The sequence below is a fragment of the Gopherus flavomarginatus genome, chromosome 3 (genome assembly GCF_025201925.1).
Source record: "Gopherus flavomarginatus isolate rGopFla2 chromosome 3, rGopFla2.mat.asm, whole genome shotgun sequence".
In the NCBI taxonomy this organism is placed as follows: Eukaryota; Metazoa; Chordata; order Testudines; family Testudinidae; genus Gopherus; species Gopherus flavomarginatus.
In genome coordinates, this window is record NC_066619.1 from 40,638,611 (window position 1) to 40,653,626 (window position 15,016).

The 15,016-nt window shown below is 40.3% G+C and overlaps 1 protein-coding gene across 6 annotated transcripts in view; it reads left to right on the plus strand.

Moving 5' to 3' along the window:
- The window catches only part of IPO11 (importin 11), a 250,522-nt gene that overhangs the window by 226,358 nt on the left and 9,148 nt on the right, over window positions 1-15,016 (plus strand). For all 6 annotated transcript variants that reach the window (XM_050946896.1, XM_050946894.1, XM_050946893.1 and 3 more), the window contains one exon: window positions 3,817-3,901. In XM_050946896.1, coding sequence (XP_050802853.1) covers window positions 3,817-3,901 — 85 coding nt within the window. The remainder of the gene's footprint in view (window positions 1-3,816; window positions 3,902-15,016) is intronic.

Here is a 15,016-nt window from a genome sequence, read left to right on the forward strand (position 1 = left end):
CTTTCTCCACAGTCTGATGAAGCAGTTTCTTGAGAGAGAAAGAAACGTTACTAATCAGTAACTGGAGCTCTCAAAATATATTGTTGCTACAGAGCCACATTGATCCATCCTCCTTCCTTGCTTCTTGGAAGCACTGCAGCTAGTTTAGATGAAGTAGAGAAATGAATACTTATGTGACAAGGCCTGGTTCTTGGGTCCGCAGATGGAGGCACGCACACGCCCGGATGTTTAAAATATGTTAGAATGGTTGTCGAATTGCAAGGCAAGTGTGCCTCCTACAGTGTCTCTCTGCAGAGGCTATATATTGTGCGAACTCTAGTGATTGGTAAGAAATCTTCCTTCTACATAGGTCATAAGCCCTGTGACTCAGGTGTTTTCGGACATACAAAGGATTCTTTAACAACCTTAGAAATATTTCTAAGTTGCAATGTATTTATGGTCAGGTAGAGCCTTTGTCATTCTGAATGTGCTGCTCTGCCTAAATGCATTAAAACTACATAAATTACAGAGGTATTTGAGTTTAAAAATACAAACGTAGGTGCTGCTTTCCCACGTCCAATTCCTTTATGCCTTAATTCTCCTGATACATTTACAATGAATTATAGAAATAAATTAAATTAAATTAACAATAGTGAAGAGTAAATCTTTTTGTTAATGGAAAAAACAAAGACTAGCAATACACATCAATATAAGCAGTCATCATATTTTATTCCCCAAGCAGAGGCCATATCAGCTACAAGAGAAAGAAAGCAGGATTTTACATATAAACATCTTCCTATTGACAACACTCACAAATATGTATGAGGGGAAAAAAATCTGTTCTTCAGTGCTATGGTACTAAGGATATCAAAATATAGTTTATTCTGGAAAGCAAGAGTGTCATTATTGAGATTTTCTCCAGCATGTTTATCTTCTGTCAAGTTAGAGGATGTCTTAGCTGAAAAATAATTTGAATTCGGTTTACAGCTTTATCTTGAAAAAAATCAGTGTTGTTCAGGCTCATACATAATATACACTGTTCCTCTGTTTAATTTGGCAGCTTTAATTTAACAGGGATATTAAACAGGAAGAAGGTAAATTCCACGGTATATTTTAACCCCCTGCTGAAAAAATTAAAAAATATTCCCTTTGAACTACATCAAACACATCTCTGCAAGAAAAAACAGAACTTTAAAACCCAGAGAGAACTCATAATTTCTTCATCTCATCAGCTCCAAAATTCAATGTCAATCTGACAAAAAAAACAGCTATCACAATGAAAGCAGAGTGTGATGTCATAGCTGACATTGGTTCAAAATATGGATCATCCATTTTAAACAGATCCCTCTTGTACCAGTGAAGAGAGCGTGGAGCTTAAGCATTATAATGGAGGAATAAAAATCTTACTATAGGAGAGGAGTGTTCCTTTAATTTCAAGCATCTCTTAAATATAATTTGAATACATTGAGGGGGCTCTTAATTAAGTAACTCTGTCAGTGTGGAAGAGAAATGTACAAAATATAAATTGATTGAATATTTTGTGTTTTCCATTGCAACACAGCATCAAACCAGTATTCTGTGTAGCCTGTTATCCTGTCTCTGACAATGACCAATACCAGATACTTCAGAGGAAGGTTGCAATAAACTCTGTAGTAGATAAATAAGGATAAACTGCCTGATAGGGGACATTGCTTTCTAACCACTTAGTATGTTTTTAATTGATTTATGCCCTAAAGTAGGCGGTCTTTATATCCGGTATAAAAGAACTATTTTTTTACCCTATGTAATATAACTATGGATGTTCCTATTTTTCATCCAAGTGTGTAAACCTTGTGACAATGAGTTGTACAGATTAAGTATGTGCAGTGAAAAAAAAAAGTATTTCCTTTATCAGATTTTAATATATTGCTTTTAAATTTCATGGAATATTCTGTGTTCCGGTCTGTTTCTCAGAGGTTCATTGTCCTGAATTAAAGTCTCAATTTGTTCATGTAAGGAAGCAAGTTTACTTGCTATACTGGTTTGTGTAAGTCACCTAAACTTCATGCTGAGGTATGAATCAAATCCAGTTTCTGTTCCACTGATTCATGAGTCGTTAACAGGGCGAGTTGTGTGGTTGGAACTTACTAACATTTTCTGCCTCTTCATTTTGTGTAATTTCTGAAAGTATTATTTCAGCTGTAAGTGGCAAAGTCTGATTTTGTTAACTGCCAGGTGGTCCATAACACTACTACCTCCTTACCATAGGCTTTTGCAAAGAGCTCTGTGGATTTGGTTATTTTATGGTTGGTAGTTTGTTACTAGATAAGAATCTCTCTCTAATTGTCTTCCCCGATATTTATTTAGACATTAAAGGAACTGGGATAAGGCTAAGGCTGTATTAATGTTTTGTCAAGGGCAGTTTTTGTTTTTGTTCCCCCCCTCACAGAGACAGTTTATTTACTATCCCCAATGAAAAAATACTCAAAAATCTTAGACTTCATTTATAATGCAGCCTGGAATCTTCATTGGCAACCTGGGTTTACACCACAGTGGTCCAGACTCCATGGCTTATCTTAAACATAAAACAAGGGGAGCCCTTGGGTTCTGTGGTTGCCTTTGAAACACACACTTCTGTTTCACATTGCTAACGAGGACTAATGGGTGTTTCCCTTTATATATATAATATATAGTTTTTGTAGTATGCTGTTGACTTGCAAAGGGGAGAGAAAGGATCTGTGAACTAACTAGTGTCGGAACTGATGCGAGTCTTGTGATACATTTCCCAAGTATAGAGATGTCCTAAGAGAGAACAGTCTAGAAACAAAGGGAACTGATACCTTCTTCAGTAGCTCATTGAGGCACACTTGGACTGCAGCATCGTCACCACAGAGGGCTCATTACATTATTTATTGGCTCATCATAATTTTGGGATCAGAAATTTGCAGCCCCACATCCATATGTGTGCCTGTCCTTTCATTTTTACCAATCTACATCTCCTTTTGAAAATTAATTTCTTATTCACCAACTCACTTTTATTAAAGACCCTAATCACTTTTTACCATAATAAAACAAACCTCTGAGAGCCATTTTTAAAATGCACAAAGCATTTGTGACATGTGAAATACAGGGATTATATAGCACTGTTATTAAACTGAACCTTGAAAAACCTTAATGAAAGAATATGTTAAACCACCACTGAGCACAAAAGTGAGGATAACTTTATTAGCAAGTAGCATTCAACAGTAGGCTTACTTTTCAGCCTTGGCACATGCACAGTTTTTATAAAGCAGAACCAAGCCCTAAGCATCTGAAATTTTTAAATTTTACTTCAAAACCTGACTTAAACGAGAGATTTAAATAGAAAAACATTTGAGCCCTCTCTGTAACCACAGTAACTTCTGAATCCATATGTCTGTTTAGTGCAGCCAACATATAAACTGCAAAGGGACTTGGTTTTATATATGATGTGGGAATATACGTTTTAAAAACTGGCTCAATATATTCTAGCTGAAAACAAGTTGTCTAAGCAAGGTGGCAATTTAGAAAGGACACTATTGCCTCTAACAGTGGAAGGACCCCTTTGCAATAAAATAGGTACCGCTAAACCTCTTGAGTGATATGGGATCTTTTATGTTATCTGTTGATATCTTGTTGAGGTAGCTACTGTTAAAAAGCAGTGGTAGTTTTTAAATAACTTATACATATTTTTCCACTATATATATATATTTCCATATATATAATGTATATATTCCATTATATACATTATTTTCCATTATATCTAGTTAGTCTGCCATTTATTTTTTGAGTATTTTAATTGTTAGTGTGAATTTACAATATCTGTATTCCTGTTCTTAGCTGCATGTTGATGTCTCATTTTGAGGAGCCCAAAGTGACAGAAGATGAGGAACCTCCTACAGAACAAGACAAAAGGAAGAAGATGGTAAGTTCTTTATCTTTAGTTAAATGTTTAGAATTATAATTTAATACAGTAATCAACCTTAAGTCTTTGCCACTGGATTTGGTTCATCCATTGTTGTAATTTATAGTACGCTTTAAAACTCTGTTCCCAACCTGAGAGGTCAGGGACCATTAGGATAAACTGCGTAGCATAGACAATTATACTTTTGCATTTTTTTTTCAGACTCTAAAGTCTAGTAAAGAACAAAATTGTCAGAGACATCGATGAACGTAATTTGTTGGGGAATAGTCAACATGGTATTTGTAAAGAGAAATCATGCCTCACCAATCTACTAGAATTCTTTAAGGGGGTCAAAAAGCATGTGGACAAGGGGGATCAAGTGCATATAATGTATTTAGATTTTGAGAAAGCTTTTGACAAGGTCCTTCACCAAAGGCTCTTAAGCAAAGTAAGCAGTCATGGGATAAGAGGGAAGGTTCTTTCATGGATTTGTAACTGGTTAAAGATAGGAAACAAAGGGTAGGAATAAATAGTCAGTTTTCAGAATGGAAAGAGGTAAATAGTGGTGTCCCCCAGGGGTCTGTACCGGGCCCAGTCCTATTTAATATAATTATACATGATCTGGAAAAAGGGGTAAACAGTGAGATGGCAAAATTTGCAGATGTTATAAAACTATTCAAGATAGTTAAGTCCCAGACAGACGGCGAATTGCTACAAAAGGATCTCTCAAAAATGGATGATTGGGCAACCAAGGGTACCTCTACACTATGGGATTATTCCGATTTTACATAAACCGGTTTTGTAAAACAGATTGTATAAAGTCGAGTGCATGCGGCCACACTAAGCACATTAATTCAGCAGTATGCGTCCATGGTCCGAGGCTAGCGTCGATTTCCGGAGCGTTGCACTGTGGGTAGCTATTCCGTAGCTATCCCATAGTTCCCGCAGTCTCCCCCGCCCCGTGGAATTCTGGGTAAAGATCCCAGTGCCTAATGGAGCAAAAATCATTGTCGCGGGTGGTTCTGGGTAAATGTCGTCAGTCATTCCTTCCTCCGGGAAAGCAACGGCAGACAATCATTTCACGCCCTTTTTCCCTGGATTGCCCTGGCAGACGCCATAGCATGGCAACCATGGATCCTGTTTTGCCTTTTGTCACTGTCACCATATGTGTACTGGATGCCGCTGACAGAGGCGATACTGCAGCGCTACACAGCAACATTCATTTGCTTTTGCATGATAGCAGAGGTGGTTATTAGTCGTTCTGTACCGTCTGCTGCCATTGTAAATTGGCAATGAGATGACAGTTATCTGTCGTTCTGTACCATCTGCTGCTATTATGGGTGCCCCTGGCTGAGGTCGGCCGGGGGCGCAAAGGCAAAAATGGGAATGACTCCCCGAGTCAATCCCTCCTTTATGGTATCTAAAAATAGAGTCAGTCCTGCCTAGAATATGGGGCAAGTGTACTAGAGAACCAGTGTATCAGAGAACCAGAGAGCACAGCCACTCCGTGTCAGATCCCGCAGAAATGATGAGCTGCATGCCATTCATGGGAGGTGCCCCTGCAACAACCCCACCCGTTGCTTCCCTCCTCCCCCAACCTTCCTGGGCTACCGTGGCAATGTACCCCCCATTTGTGTCATGAAGTTATAAAGAATGCAGGAATAAGAAACACTGACTTGTTAGTGAGATGAAATGAGAGGGAGGCAGCCTCCAGATGCTATGATAGTCCAGGCAGGACATTAAGCGGTGTAGGGGAGAGGAGCCCAGCATCCCGCTGCTATGATAGTCCAGGCAGTACAGAATCTTTTCTTTACACATGAAAGGGAGGGGGCTGATGGAGCTCAGCCCCCAGTTGCTATGATGAAGACGGTTACCAGCTGTTCTGTACCATCTACTGGGAATGACCAGGAATCATTCCTATTTTTACCTAGGCGCCCCCAGCCAGCCTCACCTAAGACCAGCCAGGAGTACTCAGCAGCTATCAAGCATATTGTACCGTCTGCCACCGGGGAGGGAAGAGGAGTGGATACTGCTCTTTACTGCCGCAGCATCGCGTCTACCAGCAGCATTCAGTACAGATAGGGTGACATTAAAAAAAGTCAAGAAACGATTTTTTTCCCTTTTCTTTCACGGGAGGGGAAGGGAGTAAATTGACGAGCTATAGCCTGAACCATGCCGGACAATGTGTTTGAACCTACAGGCATTGGGAGCTCAGCCAAGAATGCAAATACTTTTCGGAGACTGCTGTGGACTGTGGAATAGCTGGAGTCCTCAGTACCCTCTCCCTCCCTCCATGAGCGTCCATTTGATTCTTTGGCTTTCTGTTACGGTTGTCACGCAGCACTGTGTAGCGTGGAGATTTTTTTCAAATGCTTTGGCATTTCGTCTTCTGTAACAGAGCTCTGATAGAACAGATTTGTCTCCCCATACAGCGATCAAATCCAGTATCTCCCGTATGGTCCATGCTGGAGCTCTTTTTGGATTTGGGACTGCATCGCCACCCATGCTAATCAGAGCTCCACGCTGGGTAAACAGGAAATGAAATTCAAAAATTCGCGCGGCTTTTCCTGTCTACCTGGCCACTGCATCCGAGTTCAGATTGCTGTCCAGAGCGGTCACAGTGGTGCACTGTGGGATACCGCCCGGAGGCCAATACCATTGATTTGCGGCCACACTAACCCTAATCCGATATGGTAATACTGATTTTAGTGCTACTCCTCTCGTTGGGGAGAAGTACAGAAACCGATTTAAAGAACACTTTATATCGATATAAAGGGCCTCGGAGTGTGGACAGGTGCGGCGTTAAATTGGTTTAACGCTGCTAAAATTGGTTTAAACGCGTAGTGTAGACCAGGCCAAAATGACAGATGAAATTGAAAGTTGATAAATACAAAGTAATGCACATTGGAAAACATAATCCCAACTATACATATAAAATGATGGGGTCTAAATTAGCTGTTTCCAGTCAGGAAAGAAATCTTAAGTCATTGTGGATAGTTCTCCTAAAACATCCACTCAGTGTGCAGCGGCAGTCAAAAAAGTGAACAGAATGTTAGGCATCATTAAGAAAGAGATACATAATAAGACAGAAAATATAATATTGCCTGTATATAAATCCATGGCAAACCCACATCTTGAATACTGTGTGCAGACCTGCTCATCCCATCTCAAAAAAGATATACTGGAATTGGAAAAGGTTCAGAAAAGGGCAAAAAAAAAAATGATTGGGGTATGGAATGGCTGCTGTATGAGGAGAGATGAATAAGACTGGGACTTTTCAGCTTGGAAAAGAAATGACTAAGGGGGAGTATGATAGAGGTCTATAAAATCATGACTGGTGTGGAGAAAGTAAAGAAGAACTTCTCATAACAGAAGAACTTGGGGCCACCAAAAGAAATGAATAGGCAGCAGGTTTAAAACAAACAAATGGAAGTATTTTTTCATGCAATGCACAGTCAACCTGTGGAACTCCTTGCCAGAGGATGTTGTGAAGGTCAAGACTATAACAGGGTTCAAAAAAGAACTAGATAAATTCATGGAGGATAGGTTCATCAATGGCTGTTAGCTAGGATGGCCAGGATGGTGTGTTTAGCCTCTGTTTGCCAGAAGCTGGGAATGGGTGATAGGGGATGGATCACTTGATGATACCTGTTCTGTTCATTCCCTCTGGGGCACCTGGCATTGGCCACTGTCAGAAGACAGGATACTGGGCCAGATGGACCTTTGGTCTGACTGAGGATAGCCATTCTTATATTCTTAAAGAAATGCTGCCAAGAAGTGATGGGAGTGGGGGAGAGGGAGAAAAAAATCCTTCAGCATGTCTTCCAGTTTTTGCCTATGTCTCAAACAGGAACATTACTAAGGATTTTCAAACATTTATATCTTTTTTTTTTTCTGCAAGAAAGACTAAGCACAGAATAGTTGTTAGAAAATGTTTCAAGTTTCTATCCTGTAGAACAGAAGTGACAGTTTATATCTGTAACAATTTGTTTAATTCATATTTCATTCTTTCTTTGGTAGGAAGCCAACATCTTATATAAACATTTGACTTTCCTGTTTTTGGCATACGGTTTGCAGTTTCCTCAGGTGGTTCTTAATTTCCTTAAATTGTATGCTAATTTTAAGTAGAGCCAATTAGTGTTTTAGGTCAACTCTTTGCATATTAATCTAGCTAAATCCACTTTTCATTAAAACTACAGTATCCCTAATTACAATAATCCCATTCAGCTGTTTTTAATTTTGTGTTTTCATTCTAAACTTCCATAGTTTTTTAAGTTAATTAGAACATATTAATTTAAAAAAAAAACAGTTTCACAATCCACAAAAATATTATCCTACTGACATAGCAAATTTTTTGGTAGCCTTTTATGATGATAATGGTTTGATTGCTTTAATAGAGCCAAATTCATTAAGAATGCAATGCTTGTAAATTGTTTTGAAGCCCTGTTTGCAACAAAATTCTATGCTAAGTGCTCTCTTTTTTGGCAGCAGGTACCCAGACCCAACAATGGTAATTCAGGATATATTTGCTGTTGCATAAAATAATCCACTTCTCCCCTTCCCCTTAGTTGTCGTCTTCTATTCCAAGCTTGAATTTTTGTTCTTCCTCCCTACGTTTTTTTTTTTCCTGATAGGGTACTGATATATAGAACCCATCATCTGAGCTGTCATAGACCGAGCCACAGAATGACATTGTATGCCATTCACCTTTTTAATTTACTTTCTGTGTCTCATTTGAGACCATGCAGACTCACTACCAACCAGGTTTTCCAAACACTGGCATTTACAAGAAACCCACCATATTGTATAGGGAGGTAGATTAGGTTAACATATTTCTTTCACGTAGGAAGGCAGTAGCGTGGAGAAGCAGAGGAGGGAGTCCTAGATAACAGGGAAATCCTCAGTGGTAACTGGTAATCATCCTAGCAGTCACAGTAAGTGACAAGGAGAAATCCAGGGTCTGCACTTCTGCAACTGAGCCACCGAAAGCAAATTTGCCAGTGAGAGGGAATGTAATATCTCTCTAGTATAATTTTGTTATTTTATTAGACAAAATATTTCTTTGAGTAATGGAACATTTACATAAAAGGGCTGAATCTGCTATGCCAAAAATCATTTTTTGAAAATGACATCGTGATATTAAACATGTATATTTCTTCTTTTGTCTGCGTTGTTTTATCATCTGACTTCTAAGAATGAATGGTGGTTCTTCGAGTGCTTGCTCATGTCAATTCCATTCTAGGTGTGTGCGCGCCAGTATTTGCAGTTGTCACAGATTTTTGCCTTAGCAGTATTCATAGAGCTAGCTGTGGCACCACATCAAGTGCCGCATTGTGCATCAGTATATCAGGTGCCGTCAGCCCTATGCTCTCTCAATTCCTTCTTACCGCCTGTGGTGGTTAGTCGGAGTGCTTATCTTTGCATAGGAAGGGCTGGCGGTTTCGTCTCTCCTGACTTTGAGCCTTAGGACCTTGTAAATAGTTGTTTATAGTAGTTAGTGTTAAGTAGTTGTTAAGTGTAGTTAGGAGTTAAAAGTTAGAGTCCCAGCAGGGAGTTTGCCCCAGGTAGGGCATGTCACAGTCTCCAGGTGTTAGGGGAGTCACATTTGAAGGACGAATGCTGTATTTGTAAACATTTTCGACCCAGGACTCAGAAAGAGCAGGATATTCTTTTGCGGGCTCTGCTCATGGAGGCGGCCCTTCATCTGGCTTCCGAGCCATCCTGACAAGACTTGCCTAGTACCTGGGCCCCAGTGCACAACTCACTACTGTTGCCAGTGCCCAGAAAGAAAATGAAGAAGCCCGAGAAAAGACAGCGCTCTCCATTTCCGCACCGCAGATCTCCAGCAATGTAGCTCAGATCCTCTGGGGCTCGCCCTCGGTCACCAGCACCACAGTTGCAATCCCCACCATCTCAACTCGATAGCCTTGGGGAAGGTGCCAGTCTCCATTTCACTAGCACTGTTGGTCCTCCCGCTGGTCGTTCTCAGCCCAGCTCTCAGTCGCCTGCCCCGTGGGAGCGCTCCCCGTTGTAATTCCAGCCCCCCGGCCCCAATCCCCTCGATACCAGCACCGATCCTCTCACTCCAAACACCAATTTCCGGCAGCGACGGTCAGCAGGCAGACACAGGCGTCGACGGCGCCACTATGGTCACCAGAAGGGAATTCCTCCAGCACGGAAGGCAGTTCAGCCCCTCGCCAAGACCCCACTGGTGTGAATGGGCACCTGAGGCTGCATCAACATCTACGGCTGCCTTGGCAGCATGGCCAGTGGCCAGCACAGTGGCCTTAAAGGAGTGCGTGGGGCATGCCGGTAATGCATTGCCCCTTCACACTATTCATCTGCCACTGCCTCAGAGCAACAGCTGGCAGCACCACCAGCACTGGGCTCGGTCCAGGAGACCTGCTCAGGGGTCGGGGTAAAGGAGAGAGTGCCCACCCCAAAACCCCCCATCTCCAACAGGAGATGATGCCCTGGAGTCTATCCCGGCGGTACAATCATCGTTCTCATCCCTGGACAAAGCCCCTCGAGGGCCAGTCCGCTGGATGATTTTAAGGAACACCAGGCCTGCTTTGAGAATTTGGGCCTAGAGATGGAGGAGATGGCTGAGCAGGCAGACACCTTATTTCATGTCCTCTGAGCCTCTACCCTGGCACGTTCTGCACTACCAGTGCCTGACGGGGTCCTGAAAATTGCCAAAGCCCTCTGGCAAACCCCATTGTCCATCCTGCCCAGCTCCAAAAGGGCCAAAAAGTACTTTCTCCTGCCCAAAGGGTTCGAGGAATATACCCACCCACCTCCAGACATGGTGGTTGTCTCTGCAGCCAGCAAAAAGGACAAGCATGGGCAATCTAGTTCAACTCCCAAAAATAGAGAGGCCAAAAGACTGGACCTTTCTGGGAGAAAAATGTATTCAACATCCAGCCTGCAATTCCAGATGGCGAACCATGAGGCCCTCTTGGCAGGTACAATTTTAACTTACGGGACTCCCTCCATAAGTTCAAGGAGTCCCTCCCTCAGGATCTAGACCAGGAATTTGGCACTCTGGTGGAGGAGGGCACTACGGCAGCTAGGTGCTCTCCCTAGATAACATGGGATGCAATGGACTCAGTGGCCAGGGTGGTCACATTGGCAGTGGTCATGAGGCACAGCTCCTGGCTTCAGACCACCAGCCTGTCCCAAGAGCTGCAGACCTCTATCCAGGACCTCCCATTCGATGGGAACAGTTTCTTTTCGAACCAGACTGATGCACGGCTGCATGGGTTAAAGTACACTCAGGCCATCCTTCGCTCGCTAGGCATGCATACGGCCCAGTCTGCATGGAAGCAGTTCTGGCCACCCCTGCCACCAAGGCCTTGGCAGCCTCGTGAAGGGTCAGCATGAAGAAAGTGAGAGAGAAACAAGCTTTTGAGTCAACTAGAATTGAATCTACATGAGCAAGCACTTGAAGAAGAAAAAACGGTTACCTACCTTTTCATAACTGTTCTTCAAGATATGTTGCTCATGTCCATTCTGTTATCTGCCCTCCTGCCCCTCTGTTGGGGTTATCACCGAGAAGGAACTTAGAGTGCATAGGGCTGGCGGCGCTTGATATACCAACACATGAATGTGGCACTCAAGGGGGTGCCAGAGCTGGCCCTCTGGATACCGCTAAGGCAAAAATCTCCAACGACTGCACACATGGGCACACGCACACATAGAATGGAATGGACATGAGCAGCACTTCTTGAAGAACAACAGTTACGAAAGATAGGTAACCGTTTTTTACTTCTGAATGATTGACAGTGCAACCTGTCAGAAATCTACTTCATTCTTTTTTCAAGCATTATGGAGAGATTACTTTATTTGTAAACGTAGTCTTGGGAAGAGGATAGCAAGTTAGTTACTAGAGTGTTGTTATTGCTATATTTAAGAGTGTTTCAGTACAGCAGTTAAAAGTTTTTCTCAAGTACATCATGCTCCATTAATTGTAAATTTAGGGCCAGACTCTCAGATGCACTTAATCCATCTGGCAGTAAATGGTCTGTAATCAAACAGTAGTTCCATGACCCATGAGATGTTGGGAACACAATGGAAAGAGTCTCTGTAAAGTGAAGGTTAAATAATACTTTCTGGTCAGTTAAGGATTATTTAATTTAAACACCACTGAGGTTTTATCCTGGAATAAAATGTTAATTCACTGCTGTATAGTTTGAAATGGATTTCTTCTGATAATGAGTATCACAACATAACTGAAACATTTTTTAAGTGACATAACAGTGTGCACCATATACTACATAGAGATTGAGCATGCTTAACTTTATATTGAAGGAAATTATTTTTTGGTTGAAGTTAGACTGTACTTCTATACAGGTATGTATTTGGGAGGTTTTTTTTATTCTCTTGCCTAGTATTTCTTATAATCTGGTGAGAAAATAACAAATATAGACATACTATGAGAAATGGTACTTTTTGTTCTTTGCTTATAATCGAAAAAAAGTTAACCACTGTGATTATAAAGAGACTATTGATTTGTCTCTCTTATTATATTGTAAATCTAACTCTGAGGATTAGGCTGCATATTACACATCCCTGCCTGCTCTTGAGTTAAAGTATCTGTCTGATCCTTTCCCGTGAGATAAGTTTGTCCCTGGGGAAGTCATGCAATGCCATTTTTCTGATGAGACTGTAGATAGCTAAATATACTTAAAGGAAAACAGAATCCAGTTTGCATAGGCATGTTGGCTGAAAGCTTGTAAAGTAAAAAGCTTTTCTCATAATAAATAACCCATGAAAGATTTTATCAACATAATTTTTTTTTATTTTCTAGCTTCCTTATTGCAGCCATCTTGCTGAAAAATGATTTTATTGGGATTTTTTGTACATAATATAGTGCATCACACATAAATATAGATTTATAATAAGTATACAGAAATCAGTAAAAAAAATTGGTACAGTACTAATTATAAATAGCTTTATTTAGTTTTTTCTTTATTAGCTTGTTTACAATACAATGCACACAGTAAAATATCTTTCCCATACAGAGCAACAGTATTGTTGATAGCATGAGAACAATTTGGTGTTAATCAACAAAACTGTGGATTATTTCTCTTTAACATCTCTAAGGTTCTGCTGGCATTGAACCCCCATTACTTAAGATAAAAAACAAACAAACATGAATTTAATCTCTTTTCAAGCTTAAAGCCACATTAACCTCTCTCCCTGTGTGCTGCAAGTTCTGTGCTAGGTCTCTAAGAGGCTCAGCCCGGAACCTCACCCTCTGTCTCTGCTCACTGGGACAGGGACTTGTATATTCTATACTTCTATATTTGTACAGCACCCAATCCTGATCATGACCTCTGGATATTATCATAATATAAATAACTGGGAAATAAGAGCTCTACCAGAATCAGTGACTTGATCCCAGTGCAAACTTCTGAGTCAGTTCTGACCTCACAGTGGTGGCATCATAATAAATTAGTAACTGCTTTCAGGTACTTAGATACTACATTGATGGTAGTCTGATAAATACCTAGACAAAGAGAACTTGTTTCAACATTCGAAGTACTATTTACCAGCCTGTTAGAAGGCTATGCAGCAGTGTTTCATATGCCAACTACAATGGTATCTGCTTTATTGGGACACTTTACTCAGTCTGTCATCGTGATTAAGCAGCTGTTCCAATCGTCTTTTTTTCATAAACAGTCTGAAAAGCTTTATAATGAAAGATAACACTGAACTGAATAAAAAGGCTGATCCTGAACTGATATTCAATACGTTTCTTCTTTTAATCCTTCATTGGCCATTTCTGAATTAGAAGGCTAAGCATTTCAAATGTAAATATTACTTAACCTCTTGACACTGACTGAATCCTCATTGAGCAGAATTTTTGCTAATGCTTCCCAATTAGGCAACAATCAAGCCATACATTGTAATTAGACTAGTTCAATTTTTCAGGAAAATGTCTCACTAAAGTTGCTGTCCTTATTAAGCATATGTTAATTCAATGCAGTAGACCAATTGTAACAATAATAATAATAATATGTATTTCTGTAAGGCCTACCTTATGAAGATCTCCAAACACAACACATTAGGTAGAATTGGGTAGTAGTATTCTGCACATTTTATCCCCATGTGGAAAATGAGGCACAGAAATTAAGTGTCCAGGGTTACACAGGAGGTCTGTGGAAGAACTAGAAATGGAAACCGGATACTCAATCTGAATTCCATGCCAAATTTATTTTTCCCATAGGGAGTTTTCCTGATTCGTGTACAGAAGAAGATAAAGAATCTTGTCAGGTGTATATACATTACCAAGCTTGTTATCTTAGGATCATGTAGAAAAGTTTTCATTCATATAGTGCAATAAATTCAATAAAATCACCACACAAAATCTAAATAAAGATCCCTAACTAAAGGTCAATTTCAATACAAACTTGAAAAAAAAATTCTTAATACAAAATCACAATATTTTAGAAGACAGTGCAGCTTAAGAATATGCAAATTGTTCAAATCTGTCAGTTTGCTATACAAAATATTAAAATGCTTTACAAAAATAATATTAAGTGCCTTTCATATAACTGTCATCTGAACAGCGACCTGTAAGGAACAACGCATTCACACTTTACCATGTACGGTAACTGGTAACTTATTAATAGTATCGCAGCTCTCTAGGCAATAATGAGAAATTATCAGTTATTCTGTTAGAGAGATTAGTTTAACCAATCTTAGCATTCTTGTAATTTTAAATTTCTCATCCAAAGATTCCTAACAGCTGCGTTATTGGTGAGTCTCCTACAGATTGGCCTACTTAGCTGCTGTACATCCCAAGGAAAATTGAATCTTTAAATTAAGCTTCACTGGTATATCAGATAGCCAGGTGAGCGCAATTCATGTGCATAAAGCTGACATGGAGGTAAGCAAACATAATACCGGGATTGTTAACAATTTAATTCAGCTTTGAAAAGGTCCTGATTTTGTAAGGCTATTCAGTTCAGAATGACCAATCAAAGCGAGGGAGCACTTCAAAGAAGATATGATGACATAAGTGCAGAATATCTGAGGAAGACTTGATTGCTTAGAATGCAGTTTATCACTCAGCTTGCCTTTCTTCCTACTTCAGTAAAACAAATCGTAAAGCAAAACCAACTAGTTAGA